A 12,988-nucleotide genomic window follows, 5' to 3' on the forward strand; every position below is an offset into this window, starting at 1 on the left:
CTGTTTATACTTTATTAGAGATTTAATTAAAAAAAAATCGGTCTATCTTGTAACTTTATTAAGCAAATAAATTTAATTTATTGATATTTAATTTGAGTGTAAAATGAATCAATTTTAATTCTGTTTGATTTCAAACGAAAATTATGACGAATCACTTAAAACACTTCAAAATTGACTGGCTCGCTTGGTTTTACACCCTGCTATTTCCCTCGATCCGTTCTAACCCGAATCCGAACCAAGCACATACGGAGCGGACCGACGCCCATTAAGCGAACGCTCGACCGCCACTTTGTCCTACGCCAATTGCTTCCGATTCCGCCCAAAATAACTGATTGGTGCTTGCCGTCGCCCAGCCCCACCGCGCCAAGAACCCCTTAGCGTCGAGCGAAAGAAAGAGACAAATTAACATTGATGGAGAAAAGCAATGAAGTAGAACGAAAAAGAGAGCAGAAGGCAGAATTCGACGCATCGGAGATAGAATATGTAAGCTACGGCGGCGAACACCACTTACCACTAATTATGGGACTCGTCGACCAAGAGCTCAGCGAGCCCTACTCCATCTTCACATACCGTTACTTCGTCTATCTATGGCCTCAGCTTTCTTTCCTGGTATTTCTATTTATACATGTCAATTGCCAAGATTTCTCTTTCTTTCTGGTCTTGATTTCCATGATAATTCAATTTTTGTTCGTCTTAGGCATTTCACAAAGGAAAATGCGTCGGGACTGTAGTTTGCAAGATGGGGGAGCATCGGAATACAACGTTTAGGGGCTACATTGCAATGTTAGTTGTCATCAAACCTTACCGTGGAAAAGGCATTGGTAGGTAACATTGAATCATTGATACTACTTGTTTCAATTTGTTTCCTCTTGATTTTAGTGGCTGGATGTGTATGAGTAACATTAAATTTGTGAATATTCATGGGGTTCCATTCTTTGCTGTGTCTTGTTTGTTTGTTTGTTTGTTGAATTATAATATAGATTCTTTTTTGTTAATTTATGTTGAAATTCTTTATGCTGCAGCCACTGAACTTGTTACCAGATCTATTAAAGTAATGATGGAATCAGGATGTGAAGAGGTATGATGCTAAATTTGGTTTTATGGTTTTCCTTTTTGGTTTAATCAGTCAGCTTAATCTTTGCATTACCCTGCAAACCATGTTACAATTGGAAGTGATGCTGCGTCGCTGGAGTGTTGAATTTGTTGCTTTCTTTTCTTTCTGTTTTCAAGCATTGTATAGCTTTTCTCCTATCTTGTTCTTTCCTGTTTTCTTTTTTGTTCCAGTGTCATATGATGGTGATGCCTATGAACACACCGTATTTTCTCATTTATCTCTTTATTTTTACTTAAACGCATAGTACTTTTACCAATTCATGCACACAACTAACTATTAATTTGATGATGGCTGACTGGGCAATGCTTGCTGCCAAAGTTGGTGGCTTGAAGGTCTAAATGGGATTGAAATTGTATTCTGATGGAAATTTTGGTTTCTCTTCATCATGACATTGGAAATGTAGAATTTTATGTTTGGGTGAATATAAGCATTCATTTTCATCGAAATTAGTACACAAATTACTATTGCATAAAACCAAGTGAGTGTGACGAAGTTAATATTATCATTCAGGTACAAGGTTTTTGTTTCTTCTCTCTGTGTATTATACCTGCTAGAAGCATCAAATTTGCTGGTACATTAGCAGGTCTGTAAGTCTGTTAATGCGTCATAGCTCAAATATCGAATGGAAGTACCTTCATGAATGAGAAAAGCAAATACAGGGAAAGATTGCCTTTTAGTCTATTATTCCCAAGTCTGCCTCCCCAAGCATTGCTCATGATAAGAACTTCAAAGGCAGCTCTTAGTTATGCCCCTCTTCAGGATACAGGGGAGGCAATCCTCACTTATTAGTGAGAGGATTGCCTTTATCAGTAACCATGATTTTTAATAATTTTTTTTTGTTCAATAACTCGGTGCTTTGGTGAGGAAATGCAGCTACATTGTGTTGAGATTTACTTGTTTTCCTGATGATCATAACTAATGCTTTAGTTCCATAACTGGATATTATCTGATTTTCTTGGATGGATTTTTTACCCTTTCCACAATTATGCAAAGATGTAGAGTTGAGAAGGGGGAAACATTTTAAAAATGGTATTGAGTTGGCTTCCATCTAGGTTTGTTTCCTCATCTACGTAGAAGTTAGGAGATGGATTCTGCTTGAGTGAACTATTTACTATTCTTTTAGCGATTCTATTGCTTAAGAGTCCACGTGCACTTTTTCTTTCTGCTTGCTTTTGCTCGAACAAATCCCAATAGGATCATTCTTATGTTTCATGAGAGCATTTTCTCTTTGTAAGAGGGGGATGAAAATCTTGCTCATGATGCTTAATAAGGCTCCAAATTTTAAACTAGTTGGACCGGCTCTATGGTTTGCTTTTCCTTTCTGCTAAATGACGATATAGAATTGTTTACTTGTTTTCTGAAGGTGACGTTAGAAGCAGAAGTCACAAACAAAGGAGCACTTGCTTTATATGGCCGTCTAGGGTTTATTAGAGCAAAACGGCTATTCCGGTACTATCTGAATGGTGTTGATGCATTTCGCCTGAAGCTACTATTCCCCCAACCGGAGTTGCACCCATCTCTGCCTATGGCAGCCTGTATAGAAGATAGCGATGGGCATAATGACCGTCTTCTGGTAGAAGGGTGTTCTGAACCTCGTATTGGCTTGTAACTGTATTTTTTGGAAATGGAAGTTTTGACTTTAATTTTTTAGTAGAAAGTTTTGCCATACTTTGAACTGAAGTTATTCCTATTGTACTATTAGCCATTTAACTGTAAATTGATCTGCTTAACGATTTCCATATTAAAATAACATTCCAAAGGTACTAAAGAAGCAGATGCTTTTTATCAGATGGAGATAGTATGACAAGGCCATTTCAGCCAAAAAATTGAGAAACAAGATGCAATTCAGAAGTGGATTTTCATTTGACAACCAAAGAATGGTAGCATAAAACTTATTTACACTTTTTTTTATTATTATTTTTAGGATAGTTGGTTGTATTCATTTACTGTACAAAGCAATTTTTTCACATTCTTCCTTTAACTCTAATTTGTATCGTAAAATTATTGAATTTAGATTCATTTTTTATGCAAGTCAGTTGTTCTTACTTAATTAGCTGGTTTCTCACCATCTTTGCCTCTCTTTCTCTCTCATAGACATTCCTATCTATTTTAAATTTTCACATTGAAAATCCCAAACCCAAACTTTAACCAAACCCCTCCTATTTTGCATGTCTTATCTCCTTTCCCCTTCCCATCTCTCGTCTCCTCCTTGTAAACCCAAGGTAACACCACCCTTGTTTACGAACCCAAAACTCATGTTGCCTCCTTCCATTCTCCTAACCTCTGTCGCTAACCACTTTGCCTACATTTGCTCTCCATTCCTCTCTTCCCCCTTCGGTCACACAACCCGCTAATTGCTCTTGTTGCTATCAACCCTCTCACTGCAAAATCACAAAACATGTCACAAACTCCACAACCTCCACCATAAAAACCATCATGAGTAGCTCTCTCACCCGATTAAATATAGAAAGAGAGTCTTGGGGTTTTCATATAAAGGGTGTGAAAAGAAAATATTTTTAAGAAGGGGTGGGGTTGAAAGATATTTGCCAAAGGGAGTGGTTTTTGCCAAGCTGGCAGACTCTATCGCTGATTACCTCAACGGAAAGAAGTGTCCAAAGAAAATTCACCAGCTTCTTAGGATGTCCAGCTTCCATAATAAATAAAAATTATAAAAGATTTACTATTTAGTTTCATTACCATTATTAACCTTATACCTTCAGAAATTTATTAAAATATTTCTTTTCTTATCAATAAAATGAAAGAAATATTTTAAAATTCAATTTCATCATAATAATCCCTTTTTCTCTTTCTTTCTCAATAATTTAATTTCTTTGATTTTTAAAATTTAATTTTTTTACTTTTTCTTCCTTCTCAATAATTTAATTTTTAAAATTTAATTTTTTTTAAACTGAAAAAAATAAAAAAAAATAATATCATCTTTTAATATATTTTTAACGGTAAAAATAAATAAAATTAAAAAAAATTATTTTATTAAAAAAATATATATTTTAATAAATTTCTCAAAATAAAAAAAAATTAACTTAATAACAATGCTATTAACTAAATAATAAATTTCTCTTAAATCATTTAAAGCCAAACTTTAATTCTATCTCAAAAGACTAGACACTAGAACATTTAGCTGGAACAAAATGATAAAATGTATACCTTGCATTGAATTGAATCCTTATGAGGTGAGAAACGTAAAGATGAGGAGGCAACAAGTCATCTTTCTACTCTTACTTCAATTTTCATCAAAATTGAACAAATATAGTTTTTTATTCTATTTGTTTCCGAAAAATATTATCTCAAAAATTTTTATTAACATATTTCTATTATTTAGTTCTAACATTAAAAAAAGAAAAATATTAAATCAATTTATATATAAATTTTAATGATATTAATGAGATTTTCAAATTAAATTTGTATTTTGAATAAGCTATTTTTTAAAATTATTAAAAAAACATTTTTCTATTAATCAATTTATTTAAATGTATTATTCAATAAAAATATCAAAAGTATGTTTTAGAAAAGAATCGGAACTTTAATGTGTACTTTTTGTTTCAACTTCTAAACACAGGTTATTAAAACGAATTATTTTTTTTCCACATTTCATGGATTAAATATATCCACTCATTTTTTAACCTGGCCAAAATCAATTTGATAAGCCTTACAACTTGAACCCCAAAAAATCATTATGGCTAGAGATAAATGAGAATTACCGTATGCTAATTGCTAAAGTACAACAGTTAGAAATACAAGAAGGAATAATCATACAGTCAGGGTCTTAAAAAGATAGAAGTCAGCATAGTTTCCCAATGAAGATGATACAAACTATCAAATGGTCTCCTCCATTTCCAAGCTGGCCTTTGCCCGATACTTTCTGCCTGATTTCTGTAAACTGTTTCTCCTATCAGTTGCTGTTTCTGGTTCATCTTCCTCCATGGCACAAGTTTCGCCATCTTCTGTGTCTCTAGCTGCAATGCCCATGGCTAATCCCCTCCTAAGTATAGACTCCATGCCGGAATTGTCCTGATTTTGCTTTGACTCAGAGCGACTGCTGATCATTTCACCATCATTGCTTTTTCTCTTTGGCATGAAGGTTACTGATTTTGGAAGATCAAAGGGAGCACCGTCTAGCTGTGATTCTGTTGTTTTTGACTTCTTCAGCATCCTAAGAAAGTCTGAAAAGGCTTGCCGGTTAGATTGTTCATCGACATCACTCGATGAATCAAAAGTGTAGCGTGTGTATTTTGAAGGATTTCGCATATAATCTGGAATCCCAGAAGGATAATCAGGAGGCAATGGATATACCAAAGACTCATCTACTGAATCAGTTTCCATGTGTGTGCCTCTGATTCCATCAGACTCTTTATCACAATCATCTTTACATTCTGGGTCAAACCGAACACGCTTTTGTGACTTTGAATCTGGCTGATTATTTTTTGATTTAGAATCAGAATCATCATCCCTTCTCTTTAAAATGGATTTTGGGTTACAATCCTCCAACACTTTAACTTGATTATCAGCCAGATCTGGTGAATCTCGCTCAGAAACCCGCAAAGAATCCATCTTAATAGCTGCTTCTGCATCTTCTTTGAGCCTAATTTTGGCAGCAATGTGATTTGCTCGTGGATCCCTAGGGGCGTCCCTTAACGAATCAGGAAGCTCATTGTTAGAATCTATCTCTATCCCGTAATCGGTTATATCTTTCATATACAAGCGGTCACCGGCCTTCTCCCTGCCAACAGCAACTTTGTCATATTGATCTTCCTCTTCCTGCATTCAAATAAGTGATCATCAGAATCAGAAGCATAAGTTCTGAAGCGAGAAAACCAGAGAGTTATTAAGTTGTATAGTGAACGAAAATGCATTATACTTTGAATTCATGCTTCTCAAAATCACCAATCATTTGTTCTAAATTCTCACATGGATACAAATTGCATAGCAAACCAACCCTTTTCAAATAGGGAAGCAACAAGAAAACATAAGTAAACGCACAAATAAAAGGAAACAGAAATCTTCTATGGGGGGTTCCCTTTTGTCTGATAAAATCTAAATGGTTTAACCATGACATCATAAAGTGGACATACGGTAAACCCCATCAGAACTACAACACACAGGATTATTCAGACTGTGAAGTGAAGAGGAAAAAAAGAAAAACTAAGGATTCAACATGAAATCATAAATTCCCCATTCATTCAACTCCATCTGAACAATAACATATAAAAATTTGAGATTAAGTGAAGGGAAAAAGAAAAACTAAGAATACCTCGTAATCAAGAGTACAGTCCAAGCCAATGGAATTCTTAATCTCCCACTCCTCATCGTTATAATCATCAGGTTTCCGCCTCGCCGATTGGCTCGAAGAGCCACGTGACTCCTCATCGTCTAAGTCGTCATCAAGGTCATCCAAGTCCTTCTCCAGCTCCAACCTAAAATCCAAATCGGACTTCTCCCGATTTCCGAGGAAGAACTCTTTATTGAACGGAGATGAATCCGTTAATGTTTCGGGTTCGGAGTTGTCCTTGTCTCTGTTCCATTCGGTTCGCTCGATTTCTTCGTCTGTGAGACACCATAGAGAGCTTAAGTTGGATGATGCCGGCGCCGTCGTTGCGGCGGTGGAGGCAGCTAGAGAACCAAATGCTTTATCGACTCGGACTCTGAAACTATCTTCCATGATAGGTATGCTTCAGTTATTTTGGGTTTGATTTGAGAAAGGGGATAGGGTTTTTGAGAGATTGTCCGTTCAGGTATTTATCCTGTGTCAGTATGGAGTTAATCCTATAACCAAACAGAATTGGTTTTTTGAACCGGATCGGTAGCGACCGACTCTATCACGCCCCAGAAGGTGCTGGTTACGTTACGCTGGTTTTCTTATAAGCGCAAATTGGAAAAATGAATATTAATGTTTTTATCAAAGATTTTCTGATTTAATTTGTAATAAAAATTTACAATGAAAAAATTATAGTCTCCCGTGATTCGAAAATTGACCGTTTTTACCTTAATAAAGAGTTTATTTGATATTTTTTTTTAAGAACAGTTTACTTGATATTTAATATTTAATTAAAAATAATTGTAAATAAAATTAAATTATATTTTGATTTTTAAAATTAATAAAATTTTTCAATTTAACTTCTATATTTTAAAATTTTATTTTATTAACAAAATAAACACTTTAATTACAACTCGTCCTTATACTTTTATTAATTAATTTATAAATATTATAATTATTTATAAATATGCTTTTTATTTTTATAAATTAATATATATGTTTATTAAATTTAATGTTTGAAGAAATAATAAAAAAATAAATAAAAATAAAATATCTGATGTTATACAATAATCGCTGAAAGTAGCTGGTGAGATAACACTGTAAGATAAGGTTATGTAGTGAGAATCTGGTAAACTGCAGTCGCACATGAAAAAAAGAAAACTCAGACGTTTCATATTAGTCTTAAGATAGATCGACGACAGGTCGATCTCAGGTTTGACAGACTTGCCCTCTTAAATTCAGGGTAAAGCTCCACAAAAAAGTTAGCGTTAATAACTATAATTTAGCATATCCTTTTTACGCTTGTGATCACGGAATTTTCGACCAATTGGTCGGTGAATATCCCTTACTAACGAGCTGGCTATATCACCGTCGGATTATTAGAAAATGTTATATTTATTTTCATCTTCTTACAGTATAAAAGGAAAACGATCACAGAAACCAAGGTACGTTATTTTCTCACATAACTACTCTTAAGTTTTAAACATTATACTCGCTCTTCTCTTCAATTTATTGACTTGAGCGTCAAAATAACTGCCGTAGGTGCCAACCACCTTATGCTCTTTATCTTGTAGGAGGACCAATCACATTACAACTCCATTGGACCAATCACAGCACAGCTCCGTTAGACCAATCATAGCACAGCTCTATCTCGACCATGTCATCAATTTGGTTTCAGCAATATCATTTGGTTTCGTTACCGGAAAATTTATTGAATTCTCTCTATTCATTTGAATTAAAACTAGTCTCTTATCCTTTCTCTCTTAAAAAAAATCTCTTTTTTATCTCTTAAAATGATAGACAATTCATGAGCTACTGCTAATGTTGCTACCGATGAGGATGCTATCATTTCTTTTGCTCTAGGCAGTGGATAAGACATAACCCCTGTAACGACCCGAAAATCAGACCGCTATCGGCGCTAGGATCCAGATCGACTTAAGGTCGCCGGGACCCCTAACAAGTCAACTATACATCCTGTACACTTGATAAAATCCCATACATGATCAACATTTCCATAAAAATTTTAAACTTTTCATATACCAAGCTTGACCTGTGCATGCACCATAACATTAAACATAAAACCCCACACTAGAGCCCTCATTAAATGCTCTAATTGGGACAACATTACATACATCAAGCTTGGTTCAACATACATCATTAAAACATTTCATAAAGATCATGTACCAAAAGGGATTAACCATAAACACTAGGGCCAAGCATAATACTAATCCTTATTACATTACTTTATATTACATTTCATTACATCTTTTTACATATCATGTCCACTACTAATCTATTACAAATACAAAGCTTTTACCTTTGACGACCTCCCGGTCTATCCTGAACCTGCAAACCTGGGGGTTAAGGGAAAAAGGTGAGCTACAAAAGCCTAGTGAGCAAAACAGTAAAAACAGTTTATAAACATATACCATCATGAAATGCATCACATCACAAACAATTCACATCATGGATGGACTTGTCACCAATAACCCCCTACATAGTCCAATCATGCCAGGGGCATAAAATGGGCCTCACTGGTCTTTCTCTTAACATAACATCATATAACATATCCAATGTGCCAGGGGCGTAGAATGGACCTCACTGGTCTTTCTCTCACATCGTGCCAGGGGCGTAGAATGGGCCTCACTGGATTTCCATACCGTATCATAACATGTCATATTGAGGGCTAGTGGGTCATCCAATATCCATCCACATCAACATCATATTATGAATGCACTATATTCGTGAATTTCTAATGCAAACAACCTAGTACATATCATGGCATTCATGATGTATGAACGTGCTAAAAAAATTCATTTACTTTAAAACATAGTTCAGTTCTACTCACCTCTGGCTGATTCTGAAATAGCTAACACTGCTGGCCTCCTCGGTTCCTCGGGTCCGATCCTACACAGGTGGACTCAAATGAGGGACTAAACATACTCTAAACAACTCCCCAAAAACCCCCTAAAACATCATAAAATATTCATAGAAAACATACAAAGGAAGGCTGGGCAGGGAACTTTCGGCGGCAGGTTTGGCTGCCGAAGGTCCCTGCAGAGCCGAAAGTCAGGCACTTTTGGAGGCAAGGTTCAGAGGCCGAAAGTCCTCTCCAGAGCCGAAAGTTCAACTTTCGGGGGCGAGTTTTGTAATACCCGGCTAGACTCCGGTATCGAAATTCCTACCGTCCGGTGGAATCTTGGATGTCGGAGATCTCTAGAGGGGTAAAATCATGTTTCCATGAAATGTTTTAATGTTTTTGATGATTTTAAGTAAGAAGGAAATGAGTTTTTGAATAAAAACACCCTTGGAGGAAACTCAGGTTCGGCCGCCGAAACTCAAAGTTCGGCCGCCGAACATGCATACACTTCGGGAGTGCTTTAGGCCCCCGAAGGCCTAAGTGAGGAAAGTCCAGGTTCGGCCGCCGAACCTCAAGTTCGGCCGCCGAACATGGCATGCATGCGGAGGCACTTTCGGCCCCCGAACGTGGCCTGGCCAGCCACTATAAAAGGGTCCCTTAGCCGAAAATGGGCGAGCTTTTCCCCATTTTCGGCCAAGGTGAGTCCTTACGCCATTCCTCACCATCCTTGAGTTCTTCCCTTCAAATCTTTCAAGATTTTCACAAGTTTTTACGTTGTTTTGAAGATTTTCGAGTTTAAAGCAAGTTTTGGAGCTTTGAGGTTCAAGAACTCAAAAATCTCCCACCTTCGAGTTTAGGACGTCTCTCTCTCGATCTTCAAGAGGTAAGAGCCGATCTTAAGCTCATTTTATGTTTAAAGTAAGTTTTATGCAAGATCTATGGGGTAGAATGCATGTTTAGGTTATAGTCATGTTTATGGGTATAAATGTATGTTCATGAACAATGTGGCTTGTAATGTGTGTTTGATGTGTTGTAGTTGGGGTTTAAGGTAGTTTGAGACCCCTAGGAGCTTGTATGCATGTTTTGGTTGAGCTAAATGCATGATGGTTTGAGTTTGGAGGCGTTTGTGCATGTTTGAACCAAGTTTCTGCCTTTTGGGAGAAACCAGGTTCGGCAGCCGAAGGGACTTTCGGCCGCCGAACCCCTTTGTGGAGGCAGCCTTCGGCTGCCGAAGCTTGCCCCCGAAAGGAGACTTTCGTCTCTGTCTGGGAGTTTCGGCCGCCGAACATGCATGAGTTTCGCCTCTGTCTGGGAGTTTCGGCCGCCGAAGGTGCCGCCGAACCTGCCTGAATTTCGGCTCTGGAGGGACTTTCGGCCGCCGAACCTGCCGCCGAAAGTGCCCTGTCCAGCCTTTCTTTGCATGTTTTGCATGGATGTTTTGAGATGTTTTAGGGGGTTTTTGGGGGATGTTTTTAGAGTTATGTTCTAGTTGTTTGGTCCCTCATTTGAGTCCACCTGTGTAGGTTCGGATCCGAGGAACCGAGGACCCCAGCAGTGAGTCAGCTGCTTTAGTCAGTGTCAGAGCTAGCCAGAGGTGAGTGGAATGACTCTTATGCTTTTAAATAAATAAACCAGTTTTGAGCATGTTCATGCATCACGGATGCCATGTGATATTTTAGGTTGTATGCATTAGAAATCACGAATATGTTACATTGCATAATATGTTGTTGATGTGGATGAATGTTGAATGATCCATTAGCCCTCATATGTTATGACATGATGATATGATATGGAAGTCCAGGTGTGGCCTGCACTACGCCCCTGGCACTATGTAAGAGAAAGACCGGAAGTGGCCTGGACTACGCCCCCGGCATTATGGAATATGTATGTTATGTTATGTTATGTATAAGAGAAAGACCAGGTGTGGCCTGCACTACGCCCCTGGCATGATTAGAATATGTAGAGGGCTAAATGGTGACAAGTTCATCCTTGATATGATTAATTGTGATGTGATGCATTTCATGTTATCATATGTTTTAAATGCTTTACTATTCTGCTCACTGGGCTCTAGTAGCTCACCCCTCTCCCAAATTCCCCAGGTTTGCAGGTACGGGTTAGACAGAGAAGTCAAGAAGAGTAATGAAGTCATATGTATGTAATAGTTAGAATGTGGACATGACAGTTTGTATAATGATGTATAGATACGTGATGTAATGATATTGAGGTTAGAAGTGTGCTTGACCATAGTATAATGTAATCCCTTTTTGAAACATGATCTTAATGTTATTGATGTCCTTTTTTAGCCAACTCAACACTTGTTGTGCCACCCATTGGGGGCATTGATGAGATCCCACAGAGGGGTCAAGTTTATGAATAAGTTTAGTGCATGTACAGGTTGAGCTTGGTGTATGATAGAATGTATGAAAGAAAAGTTTTAAATTTTTACGTATAATTGTTGATCATGTATGGGATTAAACAGGTTTACAGGTTGCATGTCAGGCTTGCTACAGGGTCCCGGCGGCCTTAAGCCGATTTGGATCCTAGCGCCGGTAGCGGTCCGATTTTCGGGTCGTTACAGAATGGTATCAGAGCCCTAGGTTCATATGGTCGGACCTAGAGTGTCGGGCTCATAGATGTTATAGAAGGTCAAGCACAGTAGGAAAGGTCATGTCCACTAGGATAGGATGTGGAGTCCTGTCTTACATGATGATGTGATATGCTATGATATGAATGATATGCTATGATGTGTGATGCGGGTTCATGTGTGCCCACATGAACCATATGATGTTAATGTTTATGTGATGTGTACTGTTTTTCAGAAAACAGGATGAGAGGAACTCGTCGATCAGCAAGATTGACTGGAGTACCACCTGAGGATGAGGGCACGAGCGCCCGTCCTCCAGCATTGCCTAGGGCAATGTCTAGTAGGTCTGGCAGAGAAAGAGCAGTGAGAGACCCTAGAAGGTCTTTGGATCTGGGTAGAAGCAGATCAGTTAGAGGAACAGTTCAGGGAGGAGCGTGAGAGGACATGGGGGATGATATGGATGTAGAGTAGAGGAGGGATGGCAGTTTGGGAGTCAGTATGTCAGAAGAAGGAATGGGAGAATCCCAAGGAGGCACTCAGGCCTCGGGATTTGTTCAGCCACCTTACTACCCACCCTTCTCACAAAACCCTGGGTATTCGATGGGAGGCACATCGGACTACCACAGCTTTAGCCCTTATCCCACACAGATGCCATACCCACCCTACTACCCACCATATTCACAGTACCCAATGTATCCACCTCCACCTTACTATCCAAATCCAGCAAACCCTACCCCAGGGGATGCTGCACCTCCTCCTCCTCCAGCAGAACCAGCAGCCCCAGTTACCCAACCTCCTAGACCTAGCTCAGCCAGTGGGAGCAAGGTCAAGATGACCGACTACATGAAGTTGGGTGCTCCCCAGTATTAAAAAGGGGATGACCCGTTTGTGTATCTGGAGAGAGTCAAGGTGATCACAGATGAGATTGGGGCTGATGATAGTAGAGCCATTCAGATGGCTGGGTTCACACTTAAGTGCAAGAAGGCACGAGAGTGGTTCAAGAATTATGTGAACCCGAAAGTGGATAGCATGTCTTGGGAAGAGTTTGCAAACGAGTTTGCAGGATGGGCTTTCCCAGATAGTTCAAAGGAGCTGAAGATGATAGAGTTTGAGCAGTTGAGGCAGACTGATGAGATGGGTGTAGAGGAGTTCACAGAC

The 12,988-nt window shown here is 38.3% G+C and overlaps 2 protein-coding genes across 2 annotated transcripts; one reads left to right on the top strand and one right to left on the bottom strand.

Moving 5' to 3' along the window:
- The first annotated feature begins 179 nt into the window (after window positions 1-179).
- On the top strand, window positions 180-2,794 carry LOC110625987 (N-alpha-acetyltransferase MAK3). Its single transcript, XM_021771702.2, has 4 exons — window positions 180-609; window positions 698-821; window positions 1,023-1,078; window positions 2,478-2,794. The coding sequence occupies exons 1-4, from the start codon at window positions 412-414 to the stop codon at window positions 2,721-2,723; spliced, it is 624 nt and encodes a 207-aa protein (XP_021627394.1). The 5' UTR covers window positions 180-411; the 3' UTR covers window positions 2,724-2,794.
- Window positions 2,795-4,788: 1,994 nt separating this feature from the next.
- Window positions 4,789-6,923, bottom strand: LOC110627139 (uncharacterized protein DDB_G0284459). Its single transcript, XM_021773385.2, has 2 exons — window positions 6,384-6,923; window positions 4,789-5,890 (listed from the first exon to the last, which is right to left on the bottom strand). Exons 1-2 carry the CDS (start codon window positions 6,789-6,791, stop codon window positions 4,949-4,951), a joined length of 1,350 nt encoding a protein of 449 aa, XP_021629077.1. The 5' UTR covers window positions 6,792-6,923; the 3' UTR covers window positions 4,789-4,948.
- Between the last annotated feature and the right edge of the window lie 6,065 nt (window positions 6,924-12,988).

Source organism: Manihot esculenta, chromosome 11, assembly GCF_001659605.2.
Source record: "Manihot esculenta cultivar AM560-2 chromosome 11, M.esculenta_v8, whole genome shotgun sequence".
Classification (NCBI taxonomy): Eukaryota; Viridiplantae; Streptophyta; class Magnoliopsida; order Malpighiales; family Euphorbiaceae; genus Manihot; species Manihot esculenta.

Coding starts and splice junctions, on each gene's coding strand:
- LOC110627139 (XM_021773385.2), bottom strand. CDS start 6,791: ATGGAAGATAGTTTCAGAGTCCGAGTCGATAAAGCATTTGGTTCTCTA. Junction 5,891..6,383: donor ACTGTACTCTTGATTACGAG/GTATTCTTAGTT, acceptor ATTTGAATGCAG/GAAGAGGAAGATCAATATGA.
- LOC110625987 (XM_021771702.2), top strand. CDS start 412: ATGGAGAAAAGCAATGAAGTAGAACGAAAAAGAGAGCAGAAGGCAGAA. Junction 822..1,022: donor TTACCGTGGAAAAGGCATTG/GTAGGTAACATT, acceptor TTTATGCTGCAG/CCACTGAACTTGTTACCAGA. Junction 1,079..2,477: donor TGGAATCAGGATGTGAAGAG/GTATGATGCTAA, acceptor TGTTTTCTGAAG/GTGACGTTAGAAGCAGAAGT.